The sequence below is a fragment of the Myxocyprinus asiaticus genome, chromosome 34 (assembly GCF_019703515.2).
Source record: "Myxocyprinus asiaticus isolate MX2 ecotype Aquarium Trade chromosome 34, UBuf_Myxa_2, whole genome shotgun sequence".
NCBI lineage: Eukaryota > Metazoa > Chordata > Actinopteri > Cypriniformes > Catostomidae > Myxocyprinus > Myxocyprinus asiaticus.
Genome location: NC_059377.1, coordinates 7,972,337 through 7,986,056, shown reverse-complemented (window position 1 = coordinate 7,986,056; position 13,720 = coordinate 7,972,337). Strand labels below are relative to the sequence as shown.

Here is a 13,720-nt window from a genome sequence, read left to right as displayed (position 1 = left end):
CCGTCAGCTGGTTGTTATCGCACAATAAAACCCGACAGGGTGATCAGGTCTTGTATCACCCTGAAGCGGTTTATTTTGCGATAACAACCGGCTGACTGCACATTATCCCGCTTATTACATGGCTACTAACCAAATAAATAAATACATGGACATAAAATATTGATTTGTGTTGAAATTATGTAATTTGAGTAGAAAGAAATCACTGAACAGCTGAAATCAACCTCCAGATTGCGGCAGAGTTGTGCTAGTGGGTTTTTTTTTTGTGTGAAAATGGCTGTCTGACTCCTCATTATCCAGGCTATTGCAAGACTACTTGCCAAATAAACAAATAATTGGACATGAAACATTGATTTGAGTTGAAAATATTTTAATACATTAATTAATGAGTAAAGCATCATGAACTAACAATGAACTATATGTTTTTTCACAGCATTTACAAATCTTGGTTAATGCAAATTTATAAAAATACAATTGTTTACTGTTTTACGACAATTGTTCATTATGTGCATAATTTTCAACTTATTGTATGTTAGTTCATAAAGCATTAACTAATGTTAATATATACTTACTGTATACTGTAAATACTAATAGTTATCTCGAATTTTAAAAAAAATGGTTGACTCAACTTAAGCTTTATTTTTTTTTTACTATTCTTACTAGTTTTAATTAAGTTACCATTACTCTCTAAACCCTAAAGTTGTCAACTTGTCATTAATAAAAACAATCAAATTTTCCTAATTAAACAGTACTTAAAATGTCGCATTTTGGAATCATAACTCAGATATATACTTTCTTTAAACTTTGGCTTCGAGTACTATTAACTCAAAATTATCAAGTACAAATTTGTGGCTGTGTGGAATACCCAAAAGTCCTTGCACTTGGATAAATTATGTATGTTTGGTCAAAACAAGGGAACTTAACAAAATAATAATTGTCATTTAAAAATGGATATAGTTTTAATTCTTATGACTAATGTTGTTGTTTTGTTGTAGCTGATTGATAATCGTGATTTGTGTGAAGTCACCATTAAAGTGATTAATGTTACCTCTGGTAAACTTGGAGCCTGTTAAATTTAATTTTTTTCTTCATTACTCAATTGTACTTTACAAAAGTGCAGATTTATGTGCACTAAGAGTACTGAGGAGAATCCAGTGTGCCATGTGGCTAACTGAGATTCCAGTCATAATTTCCCTTATAATGTATGAGATGTGATATAACTCAATGTAAATAATTAAATAAAACAAAGATACTTCAATCACAGATGATTTTACTTGTAACTAGTAAACTCTACTTAAATAATTAATTTCACTTTACTTGAGTCAAATAAGAAAAAGTATGCAAACCGATTGCCTTAAAAAAAAAATTAAGTGAGGTCAACTAATTAGATTTTACAAATTAACAAAATTTTTAGGTGAAAGTATTGTTCATTCTTAGCTCATGTTAACTGATGTAGGTAAATAATGTTAACAAATAGAATCTTATTTTAAAGTGTTACCAGATTTGTTTATATATCGCCCTGTATCACTCCACCCTATTACCTTCTGAAATTTAGTTAGTGTACTTAAAGGGATAGTTCACCCAAAATGAAAATTCTCTCATCATTTACTCACCCTCATGCTATCCCATGTGTGTATGACTTTCTTTCTTCATCAGAGCACATTTGAAGAAAAACAGAAAAATATCGCAGCTCAGTAAGTCCTTAAAATGCAAGTGGATGTGATCAGACCTTTTGAAGCTCCAAAAATCACAGTCAGCATAAACGTCCTCCATACGACTCCACTGGTTAAACTAATGTCTTCTGAAATGAAACGATCGCTTTTGCTGCGAAAAAGATAAATATTTAAGTACTTTTTAAAACTAAATTATCTCTTCCAGTCAGCAGCAGTACGGGTGTGACGTAATCGCATTGGCATGTTCACGCGAGAACAGACGCACGTGTGGCACACCCAGAAGAGCAGCAGTGTTTACAGCTGAGTAGGAGGAAAGCTATACAGAAGCTTAGTTGGTTTTATCTGTTTGTTTACTCACAATGGGGCGTTTGTGTGCTCATCCTGTATGCCTCAACCGAGAGAAAAATGTGAGATTACATCATAACATGCCAACGCAAATACGTCACACGAGACCGCGTGAACTCCGCCCTCTCATGAATGCGCATAAGGCTGCTGACCAGAAGCAATGGTTTATAGTTAAAAAGTACTTAAATATTGATCTTATTTGCACCAAAAGTGATCGTTTTGCTTTAGAAGACATTAATTTAACCAGTAGAGTCGTATGGATGACATTTGTGCTGACTGTCTGTTCTTTTTGGGGCTTCAAAGGTCTGATCACCATCCACTTGCATTTTAAGGACCTACTGAGCTAAAGTATTTCTCTATTTTTCTTCAAATGTGTTCTGATGAAAAAAGAAAGTCATACACACCTGGGATGGCATGATGGTGAGTAAATAATGAGAGAATTTTCATTTTTGGGTGAACTGTCCCTTTAAGATTTTAATTTAAAGAAATCCTACTGCTGTCTTTGTACAGTAATGCTAATCTCTCTTGTCATGTAGAGATGTTCCTAGAATACCAGAGAGCACTCATGGACAACTTGAATCAAGTGAGTTGGTTTTGACATATACAAATTTTCCTTGCATTAACTAATGGAAGGATACAAAGTAATGATCTAAGCCACCCATTTGACCTTTTTTTAACTATTCTAGGTTCAAGTTCCTTTGAATCCCAAAAAATGGGCCCTTCCATCTCCGTCACTTCCCCTATGAGTCCTGGCATGCTCCGAGACACCCCTCAGTATCTGTCTGGACAGCTCTCAGTGAGTACCCAGCAGGCACTCTGATGCACTGCACATACTAAATGGCAAATCTCTGGTCTCTTTGCTTTTCATTGGCCGGTCGACTCAGGATTTAGTAGGTCATTTTCCGCCACATAAGTTTAGGAAGGTGTAAAAGAGCTCTTCACCAATGGGATGGCACTAGCTATGAAGTTTAGAGATTATTTCACGACATCTTCAGGAAGATTGCTGGTACACTCTGTTTTGTTGCTCATAATGGCTCAGATCAAACAAGATCAAGGTGCTATAATTGGGTCATTCTACAAAACGGCTGCTTTTTGTGTCCCTCATTAAATAATGTGCAAATAATGACTTTATCAATGAATAGCTGAAGCCAAATTTTACTATGCATTATTATTGTTTCTTTTTTTTTAAGTACATCAACAGGTTTTGGGCCTTTCTCCAAAGTTAATATTTTGTCTTTATTCTCTTTATTTATATTTTTAGATTTTATTTGACATGGAATATCATTTAAATGACTTTGAGTCTTCTTTTAAAAGTAGTTGAATCTTCATGTTATGCGTCAACCTTGTGACCATCATAATTATCCATTATTAATATAATGTATTCTTCCATCAAAATTCTTGTCAAAATCAGAAGGGTGCCATATCGCAAGCCATTCCATTTTGATATAAAAAAGAATGGAATTTCAATTTGTATAAAACAATTTCTGATATCTGTAACTGCTTTTTTACTAGTAGAATTTCACAATGATCTGTCATTCACTCCTGTTCAAAACACAATTACAGATATCTATTCACTACTTACTAACTAAAATATATCAGCTATGTAGTTCCTTCTAGTAAAAATTATTATTTTTTATATCAATTTGATAAAAGTAATTACATTGTTACTAGTGCAAATGTCCATCCCAATATCAACAGTGAAATTACTACTAATTGAACTAGTAAAAATGAAAGAGCTTGCGATAAGGGTGATCTTAAATTGTGAACCCTGTTACCACTGATTTTGCAAAGTAAACGATTGCTTGTTGAAAACTGTGTATTTGCAGAAATATCAACATTAAACACTCTTTCTAAAAAGCATCTCGATGTGTCATTAGCACAAGGCTAGTAATAGCTAAATGAACGTTAAACCGTCAACCATGTTACTTTTTTAAAGACATAATTCTAACATACAGTATATTAAAATGTATTAATTTACTTTGAGATGGCACAATGTAGTTTATTAACTTTTAAAGACAATCTTTGATAGAATGCTCGAAATGACAAAACATTTACTTTACTATCCTTGAAAAATGTACATTTCAAAATTAATAAAGCACCCCTTTTAGAGACTGACCCAAAAGATAAATAGCATAAACTTCTTAAACTTTTAATTTTGGTAATTTCGGTAAGTTGTTCTCTGTGATCACTGTTTCTAGATAGTTGTGACAGTCCTAGACTCTCTCTGTCACAGTCCATCTTGGACTCTGGAAGGAATCCCAAAGCGGAAAATGTATAATTAGTTTTCAAGCTTGTTACCTGATTGACGTACGTTTGGTAGAAGGTCAGCTCTGACACAGCAACGTTGGATAAGTATGTTAGGTAAAAGAAATTCCTTGAAGGGCCAGCTATTGTTCTTTACACTGAAGTTGTTACATTTACTAAAAACGACCGACCTTGATCTTAATAGCAGTGTAAAACATAAGGGTAGTGTGTGACGTTGTTTGCAGTGTTCTCAGTATGTTTAAACTATACACTTGAGACATCTGGAAGGAAAGTTTCACAAAGGTGTTAAAGCATTCGTACAGAAATATACAATTTGCTTTAGGCTTAAAAAGATTTGCGATTATTGTTTCTTTTAATTGTTCAAGTAGGGAAATTAGCTTATTTACTGTAGCTATAGCCACTGTGAATGCACTAAATTTGTGTAGATTGTGTTAAAAAGGTGATGTTGATCAGCCAAAAGCTGATTTATATGAATAATATATATGCTTTTGTCTGTTTTTTGGGCTGGTGTGTCTGAGTTTAAGTGTTGTCACTATGGTTTGCGCTGTTGTAAATTTTATTTCGGTAGCACTTTATAATAACTTTAATTAATGCTTAACAGATCATTATAGTGAATAAATTCAAATATTTAGAAATGTTACTAAGCTTTCATTCATATATGGCCTTTAACTTTTTTCTATATTTCTTTTATTTTTTGAAATACAACTAACAAACCACCCCTATCACAAACATTGTTACAGTAGCTAATCAGTCCAATGCCCATAAAGGTACTGAATAATTATTTGTAAACCTTTATAAAAATTTACAGTGGATGAATGGTTTCAACTTTAGATTGGGTACTGCAAAAATAATTAATAAATGATGTGTAAAGTATTTAGGTATACATAGTAAAAGCATACTACAACAAACAAACAGCAAATGTGTGGCTTTTACAGATCTTGTGGTTACTAATTAGCTGTACATTAACAAATCATTTGTAAACATGAATAGTGTGGAAAGTGGTGGAAAATATGAATAATTTCTGAAAACATTTGTAAATGTAAAAAAGTGCATAAACTCATTTATGAATCATTTGTGAAAAAGTTTATTGACATTTGTAAGCATTCAAATGTACATTAACAAATGATCTGTTAATCATTATGTATCATTTGTTAAAATCATTTAATTGTTAATGTTAAAATGCACAAAGGCTTATAGGAATGAAAGTTTAATAACATTTGTAAATATTTGAATTTATATTAAGTAATCATCTGTTAAGCATTAGGTAATGTTTAATTCATTAGTAAACATGCGTTTGTTTATCTCATATTTTGAACTATTTGAATATATATTAACTAATGATCTGTTAAGCATTATATAATGTTTGTTAATGAAGTATTGATGGAAGTTATTATAAAGTGTCACTGTGTTTTCTTTTGGTTCGAAATGAGGGAGATTTATCCTAAAACGCTACAGTACAGAACACACACACACACACACACACACGTTGGTGCAGCTATCCTTATGAGGACTCTCTATAGAAATAATGATTTTTATACTGTACGAACTATAGATTCTATCCCCTAACCCTACCCCTAAACCTAACCCTGACAAAAAACTTTCTGCATTTTTACATAAAAAACAAAACAAAACAAACAAAAAACATAATTTAGTATGTTTTTTAAGCAATTTAAATTATGGGGACACTAGAAATTTCCTCATAAACCACATTTATAGCATAATACTCTTGTAATTACCAGTTTGTAACCTAAAAAAATTTCCTCGTAAACCACCCAAATCCGGCCACACACACACACACACACACGCACACACACACACACATATAGTGTATGTTGATCCCCACTAATTACCTAGCATCACGCTAATTGCATGTTGTTGTTTGCATTTGTTTATTCAGGAACACAGATTAAGAATAAGCATTGCATTAAATTCTTTTAGATACAACATAAAATGTAGTAGAAGCATATTTTAGCATTGAGGTTTAAGTTCATAAAGCAGTTGTTGTATTAAATTAAATTAAAGATAACTGACCATCATATTATTCAGTTAGGCTAAATCTCTTCTCAGATGGCTTATTTTGATTTGTGTGCCTCTGTGCAGTTTTGGTTGAGATTTATTGCTTTTGTTTTCTTTGTTAATTTTGCTTATCCAGAGTCCATGCCTTAGTAGAAGAACCACGCCTTTTGTCCCTAGGGTCCAGGTAACATCGTCACACTTCTCTCTCTCTTTTCTTTTTTCTTGTTTCTGGCAGTCTCTCTCGCTCCTTTATTATTTTCTCTCTGCGTTATTTGGAAAATGCACTGCAGGAAATCGGCAGCATCCCAAGTTCTCCCCCTTGCTCTTTCGTTTTTTATTTTCTTCCCAAAAGTTATACATCATTATCCTTGCATTTACAACCACAGTCCATAATAGCTGTTTCGTTATTGCAGTATGATTATGCTTCATAGTTTAAATTGCATACATGTTTTTAACAGTTTAAAGAGACAATCTAAATGTTTTAATCTTTTAAAAATTAGCTCAATCGAAATTAATTGCAAAATGTAGTCTCTTTAAATTGTAAACTCTTTTTTTTTAATTTTTTTTTTTAGAAACATTTTCATGTAACATGGAGCAATATATTTGTATTAAATTATAATATGTTTAGATTAATTAATATATGATATAATATATGATGGTGAATTGTATATGTTGTACCACAATTAAAATCTGAACTTTGTTAGTACAATTTCTAAAAATAAATAAATAAAAAGAGGCAAGCAATACAATAAAAAAGAACCCCTTTTTGGTTCATGTTCTATCAAATATTATGTTCTGTGTTACTATATATATATAAAAAAAAATCTGTATGTTAATTGGCACATTAAAAGTTAATATTGCATTTTCCAATGAAGAGCATTTCTCTAAACATCATAGATTAATGAACAAATTGTACCAATAAAAATGCATCTATCATTTAGGCCTGTTTAAAATATTATTACTGGGTTTATGAAACCAAATAAATACAAATGTCCAAAAATACTCAACTGTTAGTTAGTTTTTGGTTAGTTCATCAAAATAAGAAAATTCATCATTTACTCACCCTCATGTTGTTTCAAACTCGTATGACTTTCTTTCTTCCGTGGAATGCAAAAGGACATATTTAACTTGGTGTGTCACAATTAGTTACGAGAAAGAACCAGTGATGTTTTGCCTTGATATCTCGGTGGCATGATGCGTCTTCATGATGTGCTAAGTTGAACATGATATTTGAAGACTTGGAATATAATGCATAAATTGTATAGAATATTTTTATGGTGCTATTTTGGAGCTTGACAGGCCCTGGTAACTGTATGCTTTCAGTAAAAGAACAACATGAACAACATTCTTTTAAACATTCCATTTTGTGTTTAACTGAAGAAGAAAAAATCATACAGTTTTAAAACAACTAGAATTTTTTTTTTTTTTCATAATTACTATTCCTTTAATAGAACTTTTTTCTTTTTTCTTTTTTTTATGATTTTCTCCATTTCACTGTAATAAACTCCTATTGTTATTGCTCTAGTTTTTTTTTTTTTTTATCGATTAGGGATGTGCAAAACTACCAATTTTTATAATTGTCTAGTCGGTCGGTTGTTTGAACGAATAGTCGGTGTTAAGGGTAATACTGTATAATTAGGCGTCGTTAGGTTCACGTGACCCCGATCAGATTAATTTCAGAGGTATATACAGACGCTAAGTGCAGCACTTGAACATGGTGACTAACAAACATTCAACAATTAAAAAGGCTAAATTCAGTAGCAAGAAAAAATATGTGAACCCTTTGGAAATGGTATACGGCATTAATTGGTCATAAAATGTGATCTCATCTTCATCAAAGTCATAAGGAAAGACAAACAAAATGTGCTTAATCTAACAACACACAAACAATTATAATATTTCATGTCTTTATTGAAAACATTCCATTAAAAATTCACAGTGCTGTGGAAAAAGTAAGTGAACCCTTGGATTTAATAACTGGTTTATCCTCCTTTGGCAGCAATAACCTCAACCAAGTGTTTCCAGTAGCTGCAGATTAGACCTGCCCAACGTTCAGAAGGAATTTTGGACCATTCTTCCTTACACAACTGCTTCAGCTCAGCCATATTCTTTGGATTCTTGGTGTGAACAGCTCTCTTGAGGTTATTCCACAGCATCTCTATTGGGTTAAGGTCTGGGCTCTGACTGGGCCACTCCAAAAGATGGATTTTCTTTTTTTGAAGCCATTCTGTAGTGGATTTATTTCAGTGTTTAGAGTCATTGTCCTGCTGCATCACCAAATTTGTACTGAGCTTCAGCTGGCGCACAGCCACCCTGACATTATCCTGTTATCTTGATAAACTTGGGAATTCATTTTATAAATTAATTAAATAATTTTCTTGGGAAATTTTTATTTTTTTAATTTTTTTGCGAAGCAGCAAAGCAGCCCCAAATCATGATGCTCCCTCCACCGTACTTTACCATTGGGAGGATGTTTTCACATTGGTGAGCTGTGCCCTTTTTATGCCATGCATAGTGCTGCGTGGTCAACATTTTCCCAGAAGCGCTGTGGATTGTCAAGGTGGTCTTTGGCAAACTTCAAGGGCACAGCAATGTTTTTGTTGTAAAACAGCAGCTTCTTTCATGGTGTCCTGCTATGGACACCGTGCCTGTTTAACGTTTTCTGTATAGTAGACTCATGAACAGAGATGTTAACCAGTTCCAATGATTCCTTCTAGTCTTTAGCTGTCATGCTAGGGTTCTTTTTTACCTCATTGAGCATTCTGTGGTGTTCCTTTGAGTCATCTTGGCTAGACGGCCACTTCTAGGGAGAGTAGCCACAGTACTAAATCATCTCCATTTATAGACAGTTTGTCTAACTGTGGACAGATGAATATCTAAACTCTTCAAGATAACTTTGTAACCCTTTCCAACTACATGCAAAGCAACAATTCTTGATTGTAGGTCTTCTGAGATCTCTTTTTTGCGAGACATGGTCCATGTCAGCAGATGTTTCTTGTGAATAGCAAACTCAAAATGTTTGAGTTCTTTTTATAAGTCAGAGTAGCTCTAACCCACACCTCCAATTTTGTTTCATTAATTGGATGCCGGGTTTGCCAACTCAAGCTTTTGTTGACTTCATTACCCTAGGGGTTCACATACTTTTTCCAATATACACTGTGAATGTTTAAATTATGTACTCAATATGTACAAGAACAACACAATAATTTGTGTTATTAGTTAAAACAGATTTTTTGTGTGTTTGTTCATTTTTGAAACTTAGATGAAGAACAAACCATATTTTAAGACAAATTTATACATAAATTCAAGTAATTCCAAAGGGTTCATATACTTTTTCTTGCCACTGTAACTATAAAATCTTATTGCACAAGGGCGGCATGGTGGTTCAGTGGGTAGCACTGTCGCCTCACAGCAAGAAGATGTCCTGGCACACCCAGAGCCTTTCTGTTTGGAGTTTACATGTTCTCCCCATGTTTGCGTGGGTTTCCTCTGGGGTCTTCAGTTTCACCCACAGTCCAAAAACATGCAGGTCAAGCTAATTGGAAACTCTAAATTGCCTGTAGGGGTGAATGAGCGTGTGAATGTGTATGTCTGTGTGTGTTGCCCTGTGATAGACTGGCCACCTGTGCAGGGTGTTTCCCTGCCTTTGGCCCAAGACAGTGTCAGACAGAATCAGCTAGACTTTATTCCCTCCACAACATCTTACAAATACGGGAATACAGTAGTGGCCCTAGCTTGTATGGGTGCCTCGTGCCTAAATCTGCCCCTGCGGGAATATTACTCACAGGACTTAACGTCTGACGGTGATCATCTTGAAATTTATTGTTGATGCGGTGCTGTAACAACAGCGCATAAAAAGACTAAACTTAACGCATTAAAGAGGCAAAACTTCTTGCAGTGTTTTACTGTGCTGACTGTTATTCAGTGTTAAGCACAGCAAGTTATCATGCAAAAATGCTCTTTAAGAAGTTGTGCCTCTCAATTAATTTGAGAATTGTGTCTCCCATTAAAACCATCACCACTAAAAAGGTTAATGTTAGTAAACAACCCCACTAATCGACAAATTAGTTGTTAGATGACTAGTCGATTAGTCGACCACACTGGCACATCCCTAAAATGGAGTTACAGTGATATTAGATTTTGGACCAGTGTTTCCTGATACACTCGAAGATGATTTTCGTAAACGCATAAAACACAGACCTCAATACATCTGTACAAGAATGAAATGGTACAATTTGTTTGGACTGAAGCCTCTTCCCCCACTACTGTTTTTGCAATGGAAGCTAGCTGGATTGCTCTAGTTTGCATTAAGCACTTTCTGTTGCTTTGCTGCATGCGCTTGTATTGGACTTTTAGAATAGCGAGTACTCTCTAACGGTACAGTATAGATGCGTGTTTCTTTTAGCTCTAGTGATCTGCTACAAAGAAAGGGCAAATTCTTTGAAGCCATGGGAGTTATATTACTGAATGCCTCAGAAGCATTTGTTATAGAGAACCAAATTACTCAAAATGAAATAATAAAGTCAATACTAATTCATATGATTTAATTAATTAATCAATAATTAAATGAATCCATAATTAAATGTACCATTATACTTTGTCAAATGAAACCTATTATTAAAAACAACATTGGTAAATACTATTTTCTATAGGGACAAAATAGATACGATGAAATATTTTAAACAATTATTACTGTTTTAATGGAATATTACCAAAAATATCCATGAACTTTATTTACTACATTGGTACATTTAAATATTAATTTAAATATAAATGCACTTAATTATTTCAAAATATGTACAAATTGTTTCATTTAACTTTTGATTTTGTTTAATGTTTCATTAATTTAAAAAAAATAATTTTGATTACACTGGTCTGGTAACTTCTGTAGTCTTCTAGTTTTTGCCCTTTTTATAATTTGTTTGTTTTGGGGGGAATTTAGTAACTGACTGTGAGCACACTGTAGATGCATGTGCGACATTGACACTTTAGTTTATTTCTCAGCTGCAATTAAGACTTTCAAAGCTGTTTCAATTCTGGTTTGGGTACAAATTTAATTATTACCCATTTTGCACCTTGTGTTAAATTTCTTGTGCTTTTACTCAGTGTGGTATTATTTCATTTGATTTGGATTGCTGGGCTGTAAAAGTGTGAAGAATTGTCATTCAGTCATCTGATTGGGCAAGACTTGTGGCAGACACACCCCCATCCCCTGGCCGGCCAATGAGGGATGGAACATTCCACAGCCCAGACTCACAGCACACAGACAGCTGTTCAAATCAAGACCCCTAAAATGCTGTTGTAGTGAACTGTGTCATTCAATGCTTAGAAATAGTTCTTCTAAAGTTAGAATTGTTCTCACATTTATGTTTTATTTGAGAATTTAACAGTATAACTTGATCTAGTGTAAGACCCTGTAAGTTAACTAACTTATTTCCTTGTGTGGGAAAGTTCTGCCAAGCATGTGATGCTTCAAACAATGCATCAAGGGCTGCTGCAGGCCTGCCTCTGAGGTAAGCTCTCCCTGCAGACCTCCTAACAGACTCGGCCTGTTCCTGCAGGTGAAGCTCTGGTACGATAAAGTGGGACATCAACTCATTGTAACTATCCTGGGTGCCAAAGACCTGCCTGCACAAGAAGACGGGCGGCCCAGGAATCCCTACGTCAAAATCTACTTCCTCCCTGACAGAAGGTAAGCACATGTCACAGTTCAGATAAGTTCTTTTTTTCCCTTCAAGAGGACTTTGAATTAGGTTTTAAAGGTGAAGTGTGTAATTCATGAGCCACTAGTGTCAATTAACGGAATTGCAAAAATAAGCATACAGATACAAAATGATACGAATAAATATAAAGATAGTCCCACTCCAAACCCACGTCATTGATTGAGCCGATGTTGTTATGTTGGGCTGGTCGGGATGCTCAAATAAACAGAACAATGTTTTGATAACACCACGTGTATTTACACTACTCAGGGGACTCCACCAGTGAATTGCTTATTGTTGTCTCAGTTTATTAAACTGGTATTAGTTATTTTAACATTGAAAAATGACTCACACTTGTATTGTTTGTGGTCAAATTTGACCGAAAACAATAAACATGTAATTCTATTTATTTTTATGAAAGAAATGTAATAACATTAACTTCAATAAAGTAAAGTAACACTAAAGTTTTTTGGGGGGGATGTTATGCTATTTAGATCTTGTCTACCTTTAAATTACTCAATTACACCATTAATTTGCATATGCAAATGTATAATATATGTCAGTTTCACTACAGTAAAAACCTACACTTCTATATGTTAAAACATGAAGAATTGTGTGTGTGTGTGTGTGTGTGTGTTCTGCATTGTGTGTTATGGTCTCACCCATTCATTTGTGTGTGTGTCTGTTCTGCATTGTGTCTGAATTTTGTATTTTATTTGACAAATTCCAAAAACATGGCTCTGTGTTATAGTCTCACACATTCATTCCTCTGTGTATTTGTGTGCATGTGAGAGCACATGTGTTCTGCATTGTGGATGTGTTATAGTCTTACCCCTTCATTTCTGTCTGTGTGTGTTCTGCATTGCGGCTGAATTATTCATTTTATTTGACAATTTCCCAAAAGAATTGCTCCATGTTGTAGTTTCACCCATCCATTCCTGTGTGTTTGTGTGTGTGTGTGTGTGTGTGAGAGAGAGAGAGAGAGAGAGAGAGAGAGAGAGCATGTGTTCTGCATTGTGGATGTGTTATAGTCTCATCCCTTCATTCCTGTCTTTGCGTGTTCTGCATTGTGGCTTAATTATTGATTTTATATGACAAATAAAAAAAATGCTCTGTGTTATAGTCTCGCCCATTAATTTCCTATGGTCGGCCAAATTTGACCGCGAACAACACAAATGTCACTTTTGTGTCACGCAGCCTTAATTCATCAAATTATACCATTTTTATTAAAGAAATAAAATGTATTTAGGTAAAAAAATTACTGAACAGTTTTGTCATAATAATAATCTTACAATACAAAAAATCTCGAAGGAATACTTCACCCAAAAATGATAACTCTCTCATCATTTACTCACATTTATGCAGTCACAAACTCGTATGAACTTTTTTCTTCTGCGGAACACAAACAAAGATATTTTGATAGATATATTAGTTGTTTTTGTCCATACAATGCAAGTCAAAGGGGTCCATAACTAAGGAAAGCTCCAAAAAGGAAAAAGCCGAATAAAGATAATCCATAAAATTTGAGTGCATTAATCCATGTCTTCTGAAGCGATACGATCAGATTTGGGTGAGAAACAGACCAAAATGTAACTCCTTTTTCACTATAAATCTTGACATTTGCAGTCTACTTGGTGCATCCACATGCTCTGCGTATGCATCAAGTGCAAGGAAGTGTAATCGAGCTACTCTTAAGAACACTCTTAAGTTTTGGACCCCATT

At 34.1% G+C, this 13,720-nt stretch overlaps 1 protein-coding gene across 1 annotated transcript in view; it reads left to right on the top strand.

Annotated features, from left to right (window-relative positions):
• The window catches only part of rims2b (regulating synaptic membrane exocytosis 2b), a 217,071-nt gene that overhangs the window by 118,583 nt on the left and 84,768 nt on the right, over window positions 1-13,720 (top strand). Inside the window, exons 12-15 of the mRNA XM_051670284.1 lie at window positions 2,552-2,598; window positions 2,702-2,811; window positions 6,433-6,480; window positions 11,858-11,988. Of these exons, the coding sequence (XP_051526244.1) occupies window positions 2,552-2,598; window positions 2,702-2,811; window positions 6,433-6,480; window positions 11,858-11,988 (336 nt within the window). The remainder of the gene's footprint in view (window positions 1-2,551; window positions 2,599-2,701; window positions 2,812-6,432; window positions 6,481-11,857; window positions 11,989-13,720) is intronic.